The 19,284-nt window shown below is 38.0% G+C and overlaps 2 protein-coding genes across 2 annotated transcripts; both read right to left on the bottom strand.

Moving 5' to 3' along the window:
- Positions 1-893: 893 nt before the first annotated feature.
- LOC112130463 (keratin-associated protein 20-1) lies at positions 894-1,168 on the bottom strand. Its single transcript, XM_024239248.2, has one exon. The coding sequence runs from the start codon at positions 1,136-1,138 to the stop codon at positions 968-970; it is 171 nt and encodes a 56-aa protein (XP_024095016.2). The 5' UTR covers positions 1,139-1,168; the 3' UTR covers positions 894-967.
- Positions 1,169-16,570: 15,402 nt separating this feature from the next.
- Positions 16,571-16,884, bottom strand: LOC112130524 (keratin-associated protein 22-1). The gene has a single exon (XM_024239558.3). It carries the CDS (start codon positions 16,848-16,850, stop codon positions 16,704-16,706), a length of 147 nt encoding a protein of 48 aa, XP_024095326.2. The 5' UTR covers positions 16,851-16,884; the 3' UTR covers positions 16,571-16,703.
- Positions 16,885-19,284: the final 2,400 nt, after the last annotated feature.

The following is a 19,284-nucleotide window of genomic DNA, read 5'->3' as shown; positions in this document are numbered from 1 at the left end:
CTAAAACTCTTTCGTTTGGAAAAAATGTAAAACCCAATTAGAATATTCTAATAGTACACAAATACCAGTTTTATAAAATATACAACTAGATAAAATTTAGTAATATTATAACAGAAACAATCTTGAATATTCATGAAAAGATGCTCTCTCCCAATATAGCAGCATGCTAGAATACTTTAGGAGCTGTCTGTTGCATGAATGCAGTGAAATATGGAATGAACTTCATTATCAAAATCGCCTATCATAAAGAGATTTCCTATAAAGACATCCAGGTTCCCAGACATGGCACAGCACTTCCTGTATACCATTTCATGCTGGATATAGGATCTATATCAACAACATCAGGCAACTGAGAGGCTTCATAGTGATGAAGCTACCAGAAGGCAGACAACTTGGAAAACTCATGGAAGCCACAACTTAAAATGTGTGTGCGTTTTTATGTGCTCTGGAGAAACAAGGACAGTCAGCAACATGCAGCCACCAGACTTAGGTGTGTAGCTTGTCAAGCTACAAGTAGAAATTATTTGAAGAGAAAGCAATCAACTGTGTCCCTACGGAAGCTCAGTTTTAAATAGTGTGAGAAATATATAGAAGGACAAAAAAATAGGAAAATGAAATAAGATGCAGTGTCAACCCCTTGGGATAGTAATTATGCACAGGTTTCCATCTTACCATCATCCACATGCAAAGTTGACAATGAAAATAATAAACATGAAAACACACTATATTTGCAAACAGACTAAATTTATTTAAAGGATTTAAGAATCAAAAGGAAAATTTAATTGCATTTTAAAACATATTCTTTATCATCTTGCACAACAGAACCAGAGAAAGATAGCATCTGTAGTTCTTTGATGATAGCCTAGTTTAGGTTTCTGCTATTTTGAAGACACAGGATCAGATGAACAAGAGCAGCATGAGAATCAAAGTTTCACAAGCAGACAAATCTGGTGAGCTCTAGAATTGTTCAGTAGAAACCATATGACCAATATCTTCCATAGCAAGATGGGCAGCAGTAGCCATTTCCATAGCCTCCATAGCCACAATAACCACATCCATAGCCACGATAACCACAGCTGTAGCCACAGCCAAGCCCACCATACCCATAGCCACCATAATAGTTGCTGTAGTAAATCATGGTGTCAGAAAGGGATGGTTCAGGTGTAGAAGAGGATGTTCTTGAATTTGAACATCTCCAACTTCACAGGTCTTTTATACCTCCTCAATAGTAGGTGTGGCAAATCACAGGCAATGTTGCTCTTATTATGAATTATTTTGGGTTGACCGCTAACACCGCCAAGGCAACACTCCCATAAATCTCTTATTTCATTAGGCATAGTGAAGCCTTCATAGCTAGGATTCCTCTAGTGTTGTGTGAAGATTTTCACAATCAAAGAATGTGATTTGAATGATAGATTTTTTTTTTTTACCTGGTTTTAAAATCCTTTTTTCCTGAGAGCACATACTAAAATTTCATGATGAGATTCTGTAAAATAACAGAAACTATGCAAATCTCATCTGATTCAAATTGGTTTTGGCTTGTTAATTCCTTCATATTCATCTACCAGTTTCAGTTGAAGAAGCATGTCTGCATGGCTTTGGGGAGATAGACGTGCCTAAGGGGCAAGTCTTTCGAGTATGAGATCTGTAATATTTCCCAATATTTCTTCAGAGATATAACAGTTTATCTCACTTTAAATACATAATTCAGGTAACATTTTTACAGGATACAACTTTACAAACGTACGAATACACTTTATTTTACTGTTATACCAAATTCTATCTTGGTTCATTATTTCCACTAAATGGCAAAACATTTATTCTTGTCCCTTCCAGGTAAACTCAACAAAATTCAATCACTTTCTGGTTGTCAGTATTAAAATACAATTGCAATAAAGATATTACCACTCCTCATTTTCTGCCGGAGGTGCGGTTCGATGTGCAGTGGTATGCTGTTGGTTTTGAGGAGGACCATACCTGTTCTGCACTGACACCTGTGGATGGCATAACACATATTGCCATTTTCCATTGCCATAAAAATAAAACTCTGTTCAATCCATTACCTAGCATGAAGTGTTACATCCTTGGGTCTCTACAGCCAGAACAGTCTTTGGTTGTAGTATGGAAATCAATGAGTCTCCACTCAGATCCACCTGGGTGAGAACCAATCATTGTATCTCCACCTGCTTGTGCTATGTGTGTTGGGGAACTCGGTAGGACTTGCCCCTTCTCAGCAAAACCAGGATGTGACTTTCTCTGTTTTTAGATGTACATCCTCAATGCAGAGTTTCTCTTCCCTTCAGCTTCAAGGACATAATGCCCCTAAATGAGAACTTAAGCATGCCTGAGTTCTCTTATTCAATTGATCAACTCTCTACTGAAGCTTCTATCCAGAAAAACAGGGATGGGATGAAATCAGTAAAGACAGCAAAATTTATTCTAGTATTCTGGTTCCTACTATGAACCAGACACCATTCTAAGTGTCTGGTATGTATCAAAAGATTTGATTCTCTAAATTTCCTTGTGGGGTAGGTATCATTATTACAATCCCATTTGCAGATAGGGCAGCTGAAGCATGTAGTTAACAGTGGTCACACAGCTATGGATAGTGGAGGTAAAATTTGAGCCTAGAAAGCTCATTACAGATATTTTACTCTTATTTACTATACTCAACTCACTCTTATAAAGTCATCTTACTAAGAATATATGTCTAGAGGGCTATTTGACTTAATCATTCAATTTAGCTCTGATCTTCACTGCTTTGAAAAAAGATTAGGCTATAGTAACATGTTCCTCATGGTCTCATATTTTGCCAAAGACTTCTTGTTTGATGGTGGAAATATACTAGGTTGCATGAAAAGATACTTTTGCCAGTATTATTGTTTTAAATATGAAAATACCTATACTCACTTTTGAGCCAGAACACAAATACAACAAATGCCTTGAAATTTCAGGAAAATTTTTTATAAAAATACAATTTTATAAATAAAATGAAATCTCATTGATTACGAATTTGAAACTATGGGAAACAACTATTGTTTTAAAACAGTCACAAGAGGAAATATTGATGTGAGAAAGAAAAGTATAGTTTTCTCATGTCTGGTATTTTAGAATTTCAAACTATTGGCTTTGTGTCAACAGTCTCTGGAAGCTGAGTGACACTTTCCGGCTTTTAAAAGAAAACCATCTCTCATGTGAAAATGAGAAGAATTCCTAAAGGAAAACAATGGGTTTGGAGCAGCAGGAAAGAGATGGAGAAACTCAAGCTCAAGGGAGATTACCATGACCTATTGAATGTCAGCAAAAATAAGGTAAAATTATTGATTGTTTAGAACAGGTCAGTTTGTTTACTAAAATGCTATTTCTTGCCGTAAAGGCTGGTTGGAAAATGGTAATTTGAATGTCTGGTATGAGTAGAGTTTTAAAGATCAGACAGCTGATGCTCATTAAAGATGCACAAATGTTTCAGATGTGGCTAAACAATAGAAAATGTTCTAAATGCCACAAGGCCATGATTGAAAACCAAGAGTCAACAAATTACTCATGCTGCTCCTTCAAATTAGCCAATGGCATGACTTGTGTGTGGCTCCCACCCACATTGAGGCATATAAAAGGCTCTCTGCAAAGGAAGTGTTTATATTGAAGTCACCTACACTTCCTCCTATCCAAGAACAACCTCCACAACCAACACCATGTGTGGCAGCTACTATGGAAACTACTATGGCACCCGTGGCTATGGGTGCTGTGGCTATGGAGGCCTGGGCTATGGCTATGGAGGCCTGGGCTGTGGCTATGGAGGCCTGGGCTGTGGCTATGGAGGCCTGGGCTGTGGCTATGGCTCCTGCTGTGGCTGTGGCTTCCGCAGACTGGGCTGTGGCTATGGCTGTGGCTATGGCTGTGGCTATGGCTATGGCTCCCGCTCCCTCTGAGGCTATGGCTATGGACACGGCTCTGGCTCTGGCTACTATTATTGAGGATGCCATGGGAGACTCTCACCCTCTATCCTGTGATACTGAGATTCACTAATTCTGAAGCCCACATGTTCTCAGATTTTCCCTTGAGTGATGATATCCTGCAATGGAAGTCTAATATGGTCTGTTGTTGAGCTACCATCTAACCTACAAATATCTTGAATTTCCATCATGAAACGGGATGAAGTAAAATTCACCTGTCAGTTCTCCTTTCATCAGAATGATGGTGTCACGGCATCTGCCTTGATGACTTTTATGATGGAGCTTTTCTCTGTTCACCTAATAAACACATTTAATCCAGAAGAGAAACCTGGTGTTTATGTCAATCATTTAATATTTAAAATTTCTTACCAATAGTTTTTGTTTCGGTTTGCATGAAAGCTAACAATTAAATTCTTTGGGAGATACTTTTCTTACAATTTCTAGAGAGGTTTCTTTACCAATTCAAAGTTCAATTGTTTTAGATAAGTAACCTTTTTAATAAATTTCAGTTTCCTCCTTTGCTTCTAGGGGAAGAATATATGTTGTGCTGAGTAATTCTCAATACTAAATTAAGTACATATCATTTATATGTTGGGTTATGCATTGCCTGCTGTCTGTCACATAACAAAGAAAAAATTTAATTTTCCCAAGCTTGCTTGTGCATATCTCCCAAAATAAATGAATGCTTGTTACTATATCCTTCATTTGAATCTTCCATTTTAAAGAAACTATTTTTTAATGAGACATAACCAAAGGAATAATTTTATAATCTAGTATACTCTAAGCTAGTAATAGGTTATAAAGCTATTTGACCTGCATGGTGGGCCATAATAATTAAATAAAAACACTATTTCAGGTATAAACCAAGAAGCTTCAAAGTCTCACAAGGCTGCAATTCAAGATCTTAAATGGGGCTGTGATTGTACCCAGGGCTTAGCTGGGGAAGGATCCATTTACAAAGTCATGCCTTTGTTAGCAGAATTCAGTTCCTTGCAGTTGTAGGACTAAAGGGCTCAATTTCTTGTTGGCCATTTGTTGCAGTGCCTTGCAAGCTATCTTTTGGAGGCTACCCTCAGCTCCAAAAGGATGCTCACAGCTCCTTGTCAAAAAGGTTTTGAAACATAGTTGCTTGTTTTTCAAAACCAGCAAGGGAGGGCAAGAGACTCCAGCAAGATGAGTACTATAGTCTTATGTAACATAATCACATAAGCACACATAATCATAAACATTCACCATATTCTATTGGCTAAAAGCAACAGGTCTCACCCTCACTCACAGAGAGGGGCTTACACAAGAGTACTGACATCTGGAGGCAGGAATCACTGGGCATGTTGATTCTTCTCACTGCAAATTCAATGCATACAGTAGTTTTCCCTTAACCATAATTTCAGTTTCTGTAGTTTCAGTTACCCAAGATCAGCCACTGTGAGAAAATATTAGAATATTTTCAGAGAGAGAGAGAGAGAGATGGGTAGGGCGAGAGAAAGACCGTATTTACATAACTTGTTTTTACAGCAATTGTTATACATTCCTTCTATTATTAGATATTGTTGTTAATCTCTTACTGTGACTATTTTGTAAATTAAACTTTATCACAGGTGTGTATGTATACAGAAAAAACATACTATATATAGGCTTTGTTACCATCATGGTTTCAAGCATTCACTGGGCATCTTGGAACTTATCCTTTGGGATAAGGGGGGATTACTATACACCCTTCATAATAGGAATTAGGAAGTTGTCCTTCATTTTAAGTGCTCTTTGACAATTTGTACAATATTGGGATTGCTTTGTCTTTAAATATTTGGTAGAAGTCTCCTGAGAAATCATCTGGGTTTGGGCTTTTTTTGTTGTTAATTTTTATTTTTCTTCTTTATTTAAAAACTCTGTCCCTTAAAGTCTTTTTTAAAAAAACTTTGGCCGGGCGCTGTGGCTCATGCCTGTAATCCCAGCACTTTGGGAGGCCTAGGAGCGCAGATCATGAGGTCAGGAGATTGAGATAATCCTGGCCAAGATGGTGAAAGTCTTTCTCTACAAAAAATACAAAAATTAGCTGGGTGTGGTGGTGCGTGCCTGTAATCCCAGCTACTCGGGAGGCTGAGGCAGGAGAATCGCTTGAACATGGAAGTCGGAGCTTGCAGAGAGCCGAGATTGTGCCACTACAGTCCAGCCTGGGGAGAGAGTGAGATTCCGTCTCAAAAAACAAACAAACAAACAAAACAAAACAAAAGCAAAAACAAACAAACAAACAAAAAACACTTTTATTTTAGGTTCGGGGTACACATGCAGGTTTGCTACTTAGGTAAATTTGTGTCACAGTGTCATAGGGGTTTGTTGTACAGATTATTTCATCACCCAGGTAAGAATCTAGTACCCATTAGTTGTTTTTCCTGCTTCTCTCTCTCCTTCCACCTTCCACCCTCCGCTAGTTCCCATTGTGTGCCCTCTATGTGTCCATGTGTTCTCATCGTTTGGCTCCTGCTTATAAGTGAGAACATGCAGTGTTTGGTTTTCTGTTCCTGCGTTAGTTTGCTGAGGATGATGGCCTCTACCTCTATTCATGTCCCTGCAAAGTGCATGATCTCCTTTGTTTTTATGGCTGCATAGTATTCCATGGTATATGTGTACCATATTTTCTTTATCTAGTCTATCATTGATGGACATTCATGTTGATTCCAAGTCTTTGCTATTGTGCATAGTGTTGTAATGAACATATCCATGCATGTGTCTTTATAATAGAATGATTTATATTCATTTGGGTATATACCCAGTAATGGGATTTCTGGGTCAAATAGTAGTTCTGTATTTAGGTCTTCTAGGAATCACCAAAGTCTTCCACAATGATTGAACTAATTTACATTCCCACCAAGTGTATAAAAGCATTCCTTTTTCTCCACAACCTCGCCAGCATCTTTTATTTTTTGACTTCTTAATATTAATAATAGCCATTCCGACTGGTGTGAGATGGTATCTCATTGTGGTTTTGATTTGCCTTTCTCTAATGAACAGTAATGCTGAACTTTTTTCATATGATTGTAGGCCACATATATGTCTCTTTTGAGGAGGGTCTGTTAATTCTTTTCTTTAACTTTAAGGAAATGAATCTGTTTATGATTTCGAAGTTGAAAGGTGTCCATTTTGGTCATCTGCACTTCGCCAGGACATTATCAATTTCCGTACATAGAGCTCTGAAACCCAGTCTCATATAGTATTTCAAATGTCTTCTGTTTCAATGTTTATCTCCCTCTTACTATTAATTGTGCATATGGTTTCTCGATTTTTTTCCTTGATCAAGTTAGCAGGTAGTTTACAAGTTTTGTTAATCTTTCAAATAATAGCATTTCATGTCATTACATGTATTTTTTTCTTTTTGTACCTCACTAATATCTCCTCTATTTATTATTTTAATCTTTGTGTATTTTTCATTTACTTAATTGTCCCTTGGGAAATATTTGAGCTAAAATATAATTCATATTACATAATTAATGAAATATAATTAATATTTCATAATATTAACTTATTTTCTTCTATTTTTACTGATAACATGTCAGTGCTATGAATTGTTCCTAACCACTTTAAAAATATTTCTCATAGGCCCTGTTACAGATTATTTAAACTATCATTAATTATTGAAAATCTGTAATTATATTTGTTTGTCTTCTTTCAACCAAGAACATTTTTTTAAATATAAGGCTTGTTACTTTCCAGGTTAAAGAATTTTTCTGTTCTTTGTTCTTGTTAGTAGTTATTAATATTGTTGTGTGACATCAGAGAGTACCTTTCCCATTATTTCTGTTTCATAAAATGAATTTTTTCTGCCAGACATTATGTATGACCTTTGTGTGGATGTTCTATGAGAACTGGAGAAAAAAGGTATATTATTTATCATCAGGGCATAAAGATCATTATTATCAGGGCATAAAGGTCAATCTATATAAATGAGAGCTACCTTTTGAATATATTGTTTAGATCTTATCTCTGCTTGTTTATTTTTTCCACTTGATCTGTCTTGTTCCAAGAGTGTTGCTTATTAGTGTGTTTCTACTTATATCTCTCAGTGGCATGTATCTGGTATCTGCGTCTTCATAAAGAGGGTCTTAGCGTTATTTGGTGCATAAATATACATATATATAATAGATATCTTGTGATTTGCGTGTCTCTTGCTTGGTAAGTTTTCTTCTTTATCACTTTTAATGCCTTTTCCCTCATTTCTATCTATCTGATAGTAGAGTTGTTATGTTTTTTATTGGGACGTTTTTCCCAGACACCTTTGTGCATGGCTTTAATTCTGCATTTTGAAATCATTTTGTTTCAGGTGTTTATATAAAACACATAGTTAGGCTTAGTTCAGCAGCCAAATTTAAAATGTTTATTTTAATTAATTAAATTCACATGTATTGCTATGACTGGTATGTTTGGTCCTATTCTTTATGCTTTAATGAATACCCACAAAAATAAAAAATAAATTTAAATGGTATTTTGATGGTTGGTAGTTATATTAGTGGCTATCTGGTTACCTTTGTATATATACTAATTTTAATGTTCTCTGTTCCCTCTTTTTAAATTTAACATTTTATTATCTGACACAATAGCTTATATTAATATTATTTAACTTCCTCTCTTGTCTATGAAACAACAATTAGCTTGTTCTCTTTTCCTCTTCCATTCTTATTCTATTATCCCTTTGTCATTTAGGTGGATTATAACTACTTTTCCATCACAAAATATATTATTTACATATTATTAATCCTCCCATCTAATCCCTATATTTGGTAGCACACCAAATTCATATCATCACACACATACATACACACATATATTCATACCAAAACACATATGTTTGTATCCCCACACACTGACAGACACACACGTACACACATATATATTCAATACTTTGCTTAACACTTCCCATTCATCCCTTGATTGGATTATGCTCACCCTCTAGGGTGTTACTGTATATGGGCTTGTGGATGCAAAAATGTCTACTTTTTGTATGTAGGAAACTGTTGTTCTAATCCATTAACACATGGAGGGCGGCTTTGTTAAATATGAAGATCTTGGATAATGCTTTCTTTTATTAGGTTCTTTAAAATGCTTTTCTTTTTGTCTTTCTTTGAATGTCACTTTTGAAAATTCCGATTAATAGCCTAATTATTTTCCTATTGTAAATTATGTAATTGTTTTCCTGAGAGCTTTGAGTGTTTGTCATTAAAATCTAATATTTTAATAGTGTTTATATTATAATTGGTAATTCTAGATTAATATTCACTGTCCCTATTTAGGACATGTCAATAAGTAATTCAAGTGAAAGAATAAAACAAAACAAAACAAAATTAACACCCCAAATATCATAGTTAAACCGTGAAAAGTAAAGACAAAGGAAAAGATCTTGAAAGCAGCAATAAAGGCCAGGTGTGGTGGCTAACACCTGTAATCCCGGCACTTTGGGAAGCGGAGGTGGGAGAATCACTTGAGGCCTCGAGTTTGAGACCAGCCTGTATAAGATAGTAAGACCCTATCTCTAGTAAAATTACAAAAATTAGCCAGGCGTGGTGGTGCAAGTCTGTAGCCTCAGCTACTCGGGAGGTTGGGGCAGGAGAATTTCTTGAACCTGGGAGGCAGAGGTTGCAGTGAGAAGAGATCATGCCACTGAATTCCAGCCTGGGTGACAGAATGAGAACCTGTCTCAAAAAACAAACAAACAAACAAACAACCCAAAGCCACAAGAGTTTTGAGTTTTACTTTTAAGTCCTTAATCCATCTTGAGTTAATTTTTGTACAAGGTGCAAGGAAGGGGTCCAGTTTCAATTTTCTGCATATGGCTAGCTAGTTCTCCCAGCACTGTTTTTTAAATAGGGAATCATTTTCCCATTGCTTGTTTTTGTCAGGTTTGCTGAAAATCAGTTGGTTTTAGGTGTGTGGTCTTATTTCTGAGTTCTGCGTTCTGTCCCATTGATCTTTGTGTCTGTTCTTGTACAAGTACTATGCTGTTTTGATTACTATAGTTTTGTAGTATAGTTTGAAGTTGGGTAGCATGATGCCTCCAGCTTTGTTCTTTTTGTTTAGGATTATCTTGGTTATTTGGGCTCTTTCATTGTTTCATATACATTTTAAAATAGTTTTTTCTAATTGTGTGAAGAATGTCAACAGTAGTTTCATGGAAATAGCATTGAATCTACAAATTACTTTGGGCAGTATGGCCATTTTCACATTATTGATTCTTCCTATCCATGAGCATCAAATGTTTTTCCATTAGTTTGTGTCCTCTCTGATTTCTTTGAGCAGTGATTTGTAGTTCTCCTTGAAGAAGTCCTTCACTTCCCTTCTTAGCTGCATTCCTAGATATTTTGTTCTCTTTGTAGCAATTGTGAATGGGAGTTCATTCATGATATGACTGTCTGCTTGTCTGTTGTTGATATATAGAAATGCTAATGAATTTTGCACATTGATTTTGTATCCTGAGACTTTGCCAAAGTTGCTTATCAGCTTAAGAAGCTTTTGGGCTAAAACGATGAGGTTTTCTAAACAAAGCCTCATTCTTCAGTATGCCAATTGTATTTTTCAGCTCCAGAATTTATGCCTGACACTTTTTAATTATTTTAATCTCTGTTAAGTTTATCTGATAGAATTCTGAATTAATTCTTTGTGTTATCTTCAATTTCTTTGAGTTTCCTCAACCCATCTATTTTGAATTCTCTCTCTGAAAGGTCACATATCTCTGTTTCTCCAGGCTTGGTTGCCAGTGGCTTATTTAGTTCATTTGGTGGTGTCATGTTTTCCTGGATGGTGTTGTCGCTAGTAGGTATTCTTCAGTGTCTGGGCATTAGAGAGTTAGGTATTTATTGTAGTCCTCACTGCCTGGGCTTATTTGTAGCTGTCCTTCTTGAGAAGGCTTTCCCAATATTTGAAAGGACCTGGGTGCTGTGATCTAAGCTGTTTCTACTTTTGGGGGCACCTCAAGCCCGGTAATGCTGTGGTTCTTGCAGAATCATAGAAGTACTACCTTGATGTCTCCCAGACAAGATCTGGGAGAGTTCTCTGGACTACCAGGCAGAAACTCTTGTTTTCTTTTATTTTTTTCTCCCAAATATACAGAGTCTTTGTTTCTGTTCTGAGTCACTAAAAGCTGGGGGTGGAGTGACACAGGCACCACTATGGCCAACACCACTATGACTGCACTGGGTCAAACCTGAAGCTAGCACGGTGCTAAGAGTCTCACCCAAGGCCTGCTGTAACCATTCCCTGGCTACTGCCTATGTTTGCTCAGGCCCTGGTGCTCTTCAATCAGCAGGTGGCAAAGCCAGCCAGGCCTGTGTCCTTCCCTTCAGGTCAGTGAAGTTCCCCAGGCCTCAGGTGGGTCTGGAAATGCCATGTGAGAGTCAAGGACTAGAGTCAACAACTTTGGAAGTTTTCCTGGTATTCTATTGTATTGTGGCTGAGCTGGCACTCAAACCACAAGACACAGTCCTTCCCACTTTTCCCTTCCTTTCCAAAGATGAGGAGCCTTATCTTGTAGCCACTGCCACCCCTGGCCATGAGGAGTATTGACAGAGTATGTCCTATATTCCCCTCAGGCTCAAGTTTCCTTAAGTCAGCTGTGGTGAATGCTGCCTTGCCTAGGACTCACCCCTTAGGGCAATGGATTCCTCTCTGGCCCGGGGCAGGCCCAGCAATGCCATCCAAGAGTCAAGTCTTAGATTCAGGGACCCCCAAGAGCCTGCTTGGTGCTCTATCCCCTTGTGGCAGTGTTGGTACCTAAGGTGTGAGACAAAGTCCCCTTTACTTTTTCTTCTGCTTTTCTGAAGCTGAAGGAGTTTTGCCCTGTAACCACCACAGCTGGGAATGTACTGAGTCTCACCTGAAGCCAGCAAATCTCAGAGGCTCACCAAGGCCCTCAATGTAGTACCTGGGTATCACTGCTAGTTATCCAGTACTCAAGGGCTCTTTAGTTAACAGGTGATAAATGCTGGGTCTTTTCCTTCAAGGCAGTAGTTTCCCTTCTGACCCAGGGTGTGTCTAGAAATGTTGTCTGCAAGCTAGGCCCTGGAAAGGGGGCCTCACAACTCTGCTGCCCTATTCTGCTGTGGTTGAGCTGGCATCCAAGATACAAGACAAAGTCCTCCCCTCAAAGAGAAGGAAGAGGACTCTTTTGGAGCTGTGAGCTGTGTAGCCCCTAAGGTTATGGAAGAGATGAAGCCAGCATTCCCTTCGCTGCCCAAGCAGTGTCTCAGTATGTTGCATTCTCCCCTCCCCTCCAGTCCACTGGCTCTTGGCCTGGTTCAGCCCTAGGACTTTCCTAGAAGTTGCAGTCCTTATGGCCTTGATTGCCTTTCAAGTTTACTTAGAGAGAGAGAACACTTTGGCCCTTGATGGAGAGGTTTGCAGGCACTCAAGTTTGGACCACAGGGATCGGCGATTCCTGTCTGGTCAGGGCTGGTGTAAATACTCCCTTGTGTCTGTGAGTGTCAGATGAGTTTGCCCTGGCTTTCCTTTCTGCTCTAACAGAACAGCACTGAGTTTAATGCCTCACAATTGCTGTGTTCTCAGTCCTCCAGCACCCAGAGAAGCTCTCTGCACCAGGCTGCCCTTGTTGGGGATGCGGGGAGGTTGGCATCAGCAATCCAGGACTGTCTCTTCTATCTGTTCAGTACCTCCTTCAGCAGTATGAAGTTAAAACCAGGTACTATGAGTGTTTACCTTATTTTTGGTTCTTATGAAGGTGTTTTTTTTTGTGTGTGTGTGTAGATAGTTGTTAACTTGCTGTCCTTGTTGGGGGAGGGGAGGCAATTGGTGGAGCTTTCTATTTTGCCATCTTGCTCTGCCTCTGACTCTCATTTATTTCTTGAAGCATTGTTTCCTTTTGTACTTTGAACATATGTAAATGGCTAAAATATTTGTCTGGTATGTCTAACATCTGGATGCTCTCAGAGACAGTTTCTGTTGCTTGATTTTTCACTGGCATATGGGTCACATCTTCCTGTTTCTTGCATCTTCTCTCTCTTTCTCTCTCAACTGGACATTTTAGATTTTATATTGTATAAACTATAGATTTTTCTCTCCCTCCTGCTCCAGAGCTTATTGTTTCCTTATTTGCCTACAGACTAGGCTGGGCTATGTTATTGAGTTAAGCGTGAAACTTTTGATGTTATTCCTTAAAAGGCACAGCTACAGCATGTGTACTGTATTTCTGAAGTTTTGTCTGAACCCTCTTAGATTTTCTCTTTCCTTCCTCTCTCTGATAAGCAGTTGGACTTTGTTGGTATTACACTCAGCTGTTAGGCACAATAATTTTTAGGGGATTGTGTCATTATTTTTGACAATGCTCTTGGATGTAAACCGCTTCACAATCTGATTCAATTACATTTAGACTCATAACACAATTTTAGTATAAAATACATAGTTATTGTTTATAGTAGCTATACTGTATATTAGATATCTTGAGCTTATTCATCTTATAACTGAAGGTTCATACTCTTTGAATAATATTTTCCATTCTCTCAACTTCCAGTCCTGGCAGCTACCATACTACTCTGTGTCTTATCAGTTTACTAACAGAGTAGATATTAAGGGTTCTCACCACAGGGGTGGAAAAGGTAATCATGTAAGGTTATGGATATATTAATTAGGTTGTTTGTGGTAATTATTTTAATATATATGTGTGTGTGTATAAAATCACATTGCATAGATTAAATACATACATTTTTATTTGTCAATGACACCTCAGTAAAGCTGGAAAAAATGAATAAATTTGAATTCTTTGTCAAAGTTTTTGAGCCCAGTCTGAAATCTGCTCTGAACCCAGAAGGGCTTCTCCTGGCTATCTTTTCTGGTTCTCTCTGATACACTTGCTGGCCTATGGTTTAGTTGGTTGCTTTCAGGGTATATTAGTCCGTTCTCACACTGCTGATAAAGACATACCCGAGACTGGGTAATTTATAAAGAAAAAGAGGTTTAATGAACTCACAGTTTCACATGGCTGGGGAGACCTCACAATCATGGCAGGAGGCAAAAGGCACGTCTTACATGACAGCAGACAGGAAAGAATGAAAGCTAAGTGAAAAGGAAAACCTCTTATAAAATCATCAGATCTTGTGAGACTTATTCACTACCACGAGAACAGTATAGGGGAAAACACCCACATGATTCAATTATCTCCCTATGGGTCCCTCCCAAAACACATGGAAATTATGAGAGCTACAATTCAAGGTAATATTTGGGTGGGAACACAGCCAAACCATATCACATGGTGAAACCAGTTTTCTCTTAATTACTTATCACCAAAATCGCCATTGTTTCAAAGTATAAACTTAAGTTAAATCTTCTACACACTCTTCTACATCAACTAGTTCACTTGAGAAAAGATTCAGATCTCTATGTTCTTATGGCTTGCCTTTTGCCTGTGCAAAATATTGAAACAACTACTCCAGAACTGGGAATAGGAACAACTACTTGCTTATTCTCTCATAGAGACATAGCATCATTACTAGCACTCTCTGGGTTTGGGCAGCAGCCTCTAGTTTTTTAGGCTTGCAATATCTGTCACGAAAAATCTCTCTTATGAATGATCCGGGTGGTAGAGAGAGTGATAGGAGCTTAAGATAACGGGCCTGTCATACCTTTGGTAGATCCCTGGCACTACAAGTGGGAAAAAGGTAGAGGAATGGAGACACACACCTCTTGGTCAGATTCACTTGGACTTTAGCCACTGCTACACAGAACTGGACAGCCTGAGATACGCTAATCACCTGCACACAGAGCAGAGATACTGTAGCCCTTCAGATGGGGAGAGAAGAAGCACTATAAATTGTTCTCACTACCCAGAGTGGTGGGTCTGTCATGGTGAGCTGGAGGAGGAAGTATGAAAAGAGCTGATTGTGAACAAGTGAATGAAGTCTCTCACTAACCCTGTATTTAGTAGATTTTCTTGAATAAATGTGTCTTTATTTGCTGTGTGGCCTTAGGATAATTACCAAAGACTTAATTTTTCTAAAGTATATAATAAGTCTGATGAGGGCCTGATATTTGATGAGCAGTTTTCTGAGTATGATGGGTTATTGAGTCCAAAGTCATAGGTTTTACAGAGTTCTTACTCAGGCTTTATTGACCATGCTAAAATAGGATATTATGGGAATCTGTCTCTTAAGATTCCTGCCCACTATGGTAGGACAAAAGCCAAGGCTGTGACAAAGATGCTTTCTTCAGTCTCCCTTCAGTTTCACTGCCTGTGAATACTTGGAGATGTCAGAGTGACATGGCTCTATATGTTGTCTGTCTTTAATTGATGAAGATTTTAAAAAAATTCTTCATTATTGTTTCATCTAGATGTTTTAAAAAATCAGGTATTTGGGGCCGGGCATGGTGGCTCACGCCTGTAATCCTAGCACTTTGGGAGGCCGAGGTGGGCGGATCATGAGGTCAGGAGATCGAGACCATGGTGAAACCCCGTCTCTACTAAAAATACAAAAAATTAGCCAGGCGTGGTGGCAGGTGCCTGTAGTCCCAGCTACTCGGGAGGCTGAGGCAGGCGAATGGTGTGAACCTGGGAGGTGGAGCTTGCAGTGAGCCGAGATCATGCCATTGCACTCCAGCCTGGGCGACAAGAGCGAGACTCCGTCTCAAAAAAAAAAAAAAAAAATCATGTATTTGGAAGCTAGTTAAAGAGTTTAGCCAACTTCATACTGTAATAGCCATTAACAAAGTAATTTTAGAATTACTCCAAATTCTAACATTAGTCACTAACAGATTAGAAGATACTTTTGCTTTATATTTTTATCAATGTCGACTGATAAATAATAAGTAGAGTGAATAAAGAACAGCTTTGCTTAACTGGAGCAAGGCTGGCAAACTGAAGTCTATATTTTTCAGCTTGCATTTTGGGTCAGACTTGTGTTTTCAAGAAGAAAGTATTACCTGAGGTAGCAGATACTGACCTTGATAAAAGGTTCACAGTAACATACTTAAATTTGATGGACTCTCTGTGGCCACACGGGAATGACACTTGCAAGTGCTGTCTATGCAGCCACCAGGCATAGGATGAGTTCAAGAGTATATTTTGCCAGAGTTAAAGGAAACAGCCATAATATAGGATTTAGAGAAAAAGTTACAGCTATCTAGAGCTAAAAATGCAACTAAGTATCAAGAAATGTAATGTATGTGCAACAGAATAAAGTAATGAGAAAGGAGGTACTATTTTTGCCAATGATTTTAGTCAAACATTGGATACACTGAAGATAAGGCATTGATAGATCAAAGTAAATTATAGTACCACTTGGCTCAGCCCATGAAAACACATTTTATCAAAGTACTATTGGTCAGACCTAACACATCCACATAATCAACTGTAAGTTTCCAATCGGTCAGCAACTTTACATATGTGCTCATGAACACACACATACAATCACAAATAATATAGGTAGTCTAGATAAATAAATATAGGTAGGAAAATGCTGTAGGTTTGCAAAATAGATTACCTTTGATGAAAAATAAATTTAGACTTTTTCCCAAATTAAATGCTTAAGATTATTTGTACTTAATCATATACTAGTAACACAACATCAAAGGTTCTTTTTTTGTTTGATTAAATTGTTGGAACTTCCAGCTAACTGATCAAACAAATTCTGACATGGCAATGTGGGCTAAATTTTAGTTGTCACTCTTTGAACAGAAAAAAACATCGTTATTATAAATAACACGGGAAGAAAACATAGCTTATAAGGGAATGGCCTAAACAGATCAGCAATCTCTAATTTCTCAGAAGCAGCCAGAAAACCAAGATCTTTCATAACACCATGGGCAGTAGCAGGCATAGCCATAGCCGCTATGACCACAGCCATAGCTGCAGCCCAGGCCTCCTTTGGCATAGCCCTGGCCACCATGGTAGTTGTTATCAAAGCTCATGGTTTCAAGAAAGGTAGGCTCAGTTGTATAGCAGGATCAGATTCTAGAGTTTTAAGTTTATAGAGTTTTAAGTTTAAAGATTTAAGCTTATAATAAGGGGCTTAAATACCACATGAGTGGTATGTGGGACAAATCACAGGCACTGTTATATTCACATTCCACACTAATTAGCATTGAAGCCATCTAAAATATTCCTTGTAACCAATACATCCAAGACAACATTGCTGTTTCTCAGGAATGTTGAATATAATGAAATAATGTACCTTTAATAAGAGATCCTTCTCCTATTTTGATGACTTGTTTATTTCAGATGTCATATTTAAACTACATTACCAGCAACCAAGAGTAACCCACGTGGCTTCCACTTTTTGTTGTTGTTGTTGTTGTTGTGAGACAGAGACTAGCTCTGTTGCCTGGCTGGAGTGCAGTGGCACAATCTCACTGCAACCTCCGCCTCCTGGTTTCAAGTGATTCTCCTGGATTCTCTGCCTCAGCCTTCTGAGTAGCTGGTGTGTGCCACCACGCCCAGCTAATTTTTGTATTTTTAGTAGAGATGGGGTTTCACCATGTTGGCCAGGATGGTCTTGATCTCCTGACCTCATGATCCGCCCACCTCGGCCTCCCAAAGCCTGGGATTACAGACGTGATGGCTTCCATTTTTTAAAAATCCTACTTTCACCCAATAATATCCTTCAGCCTATCTACATATATGCAGACTTGGGAATAAGAGTGTAGCTCCAAAGTGATAAGGAAGAATGATAAGCGTGTAAGAGAAGTCATGGTGGCAGCATTCACTTGTAAAATGTTGAGTGATAAGGTGTTTCATCACTTTTTGTGGAGCAATATCATTCACTTTGGTTTATACTTCACATGTAGCTATCATTTTATGTATGATTCTAAACCGTGGCAAAGACTTTGATTTTTGACTTCATTGATTCTGGGTATATAGTAAGAAAAGGACTTCTATTAAAAATCTGAACTTTAAAACAATTCCAGAATTACTCAAAGATTTATTGGCATCATGACTCCCTGAGATGGCACATGACAAGAGTTACATCTCTTCCCAAATGTATAACCTCAATCTACATATGAGGAAACCTCAGACAGATTCAACTGGGGAATATTCCACAAAATATCTGGCTCTCTAAAATTGTAAGGTCATAAAAGCCAAGAAAAGACGAATGAACCATGAGCAATTGGAGGTGACTAAGAAGTACAAAAACCAAACGCAATGTGAATTGGATCCAAGAACAGAAAAAAAGAACATTAAAAGAAAAATGTGAATAGTGCTACAATGAACCATGGTCCTAGAACTTAAAATGAGTTAATAAAAACAGAAAAATGGTAAAATAAAGTCTGCAGTTAAGAATACTGTACACAGTTAATTTCTTTGGTTTGATAAGTGGATTATGATTATGAAAGATATTAATATTAGGGGATGTTGAATGATGGATATATGGAAATTTTCTATACTATTTTGACAACTGTCTCTATGCCTGAGATTATTTTAAGATAAGAAGTTAAAAGAGAATATAAAACTATTGTTCCATTTCATTGACTTGGTCATTTATTAATTCTTTTATAAATCAAGAGAATAACTTACATTTTCTTGTTCTTCTGTAGAGGTTGAACATAAAGAAAAATTAGACTCACTGGTATAAGTAGAAAAATACAAGAAATTTTTCTCAGATCTGGTTTTCTAGAATTTTTAATTAGTTGAATTATTATCAACATCATGGCTTTAGTATAGAAAAGACACTAAATCCCTGAAAAAAGTATTATTTGGATAAAGAGAGAAGAAATACTAAAAAGGCAAAGTTATTCTTTGTTGAATGTTGTCAAAAGAGTAAAATTAATCGGGGCCTAGAGCAAATAAGAGTGTAATTAACAAAAGTCTTTCTTGATGTAAAGGATGGCTATAGAAAGTCTAGTTTGAGGCAGGATTGTATGAGTGTGAGTGTGTGAGGTCTCCTTTCATCAGAGCCCTCAATCAGATAAGGGGAGCCCAAATTGCAAAGCCAAACAAAACAAGCCTCCTTAATACCTCTGCAGCATTATCTTACAATTGAGAAAAAACAAACTAATTTTATTAGTCAAAAACTTAGCCAATGGTATGCTACCTCTGCTGGATCATTCCCATCCTGAGGCATATAAAAGGCCTTCTACAGGAAGTATCCATACTTAAGTCACCTACAGTCCTTCCTACCCAAGGACAACCTCCACGACCATCACAATGTGTGGCAGCTACTACGGAAACTACTATGGCGACCATGGCTATGGGTGCTGTGGCTACGAAGGCCTGGGCTATGGCTATGGAAGCCTGGGCTGTGGCTATGGCTCCTGCTGTGGCTATGGTTATGGCTATGGATGCGGCTCTGGCTACTACTATTGAGGACACCGTGGGAGACTCATCCTCTATCCTGTGACATCGGGA

This window comes from Pongo abelii, chromosome 22 (assembly GCF_028885655.2).
Source record: "Pongo abelii isolate AG06213 chromosome 22, NHGRI_mPonAbe1-v2.0_pri, whole genome shotgun sequence".
In the NCBI taxonomy this organism is placed as follows: Eukaryota; Metazoa; Chordata; class Mammalia; order Primates; family Hominidae; genus Pongo; species Pongo abelii.
This window is presented reverse-complemented; position numbering and strand designations above follow the sequence as displayed.

Coding starts and splice junctions, on each gene's coding strand:
- LOC112130463 (XM_024239248.2), bottom strand. CDS start 1,138: ATGATTTACTACAGCAACTATTATGGTGGCTATGGGTATGGTGGGCTT.
- LOC112130524 (XM_024239558.3), bottom strand. CDS start 16,850: ATGAGCTTTGATAACAACTACCATGGTGGCCAGGGCTATGCCAAAGGA.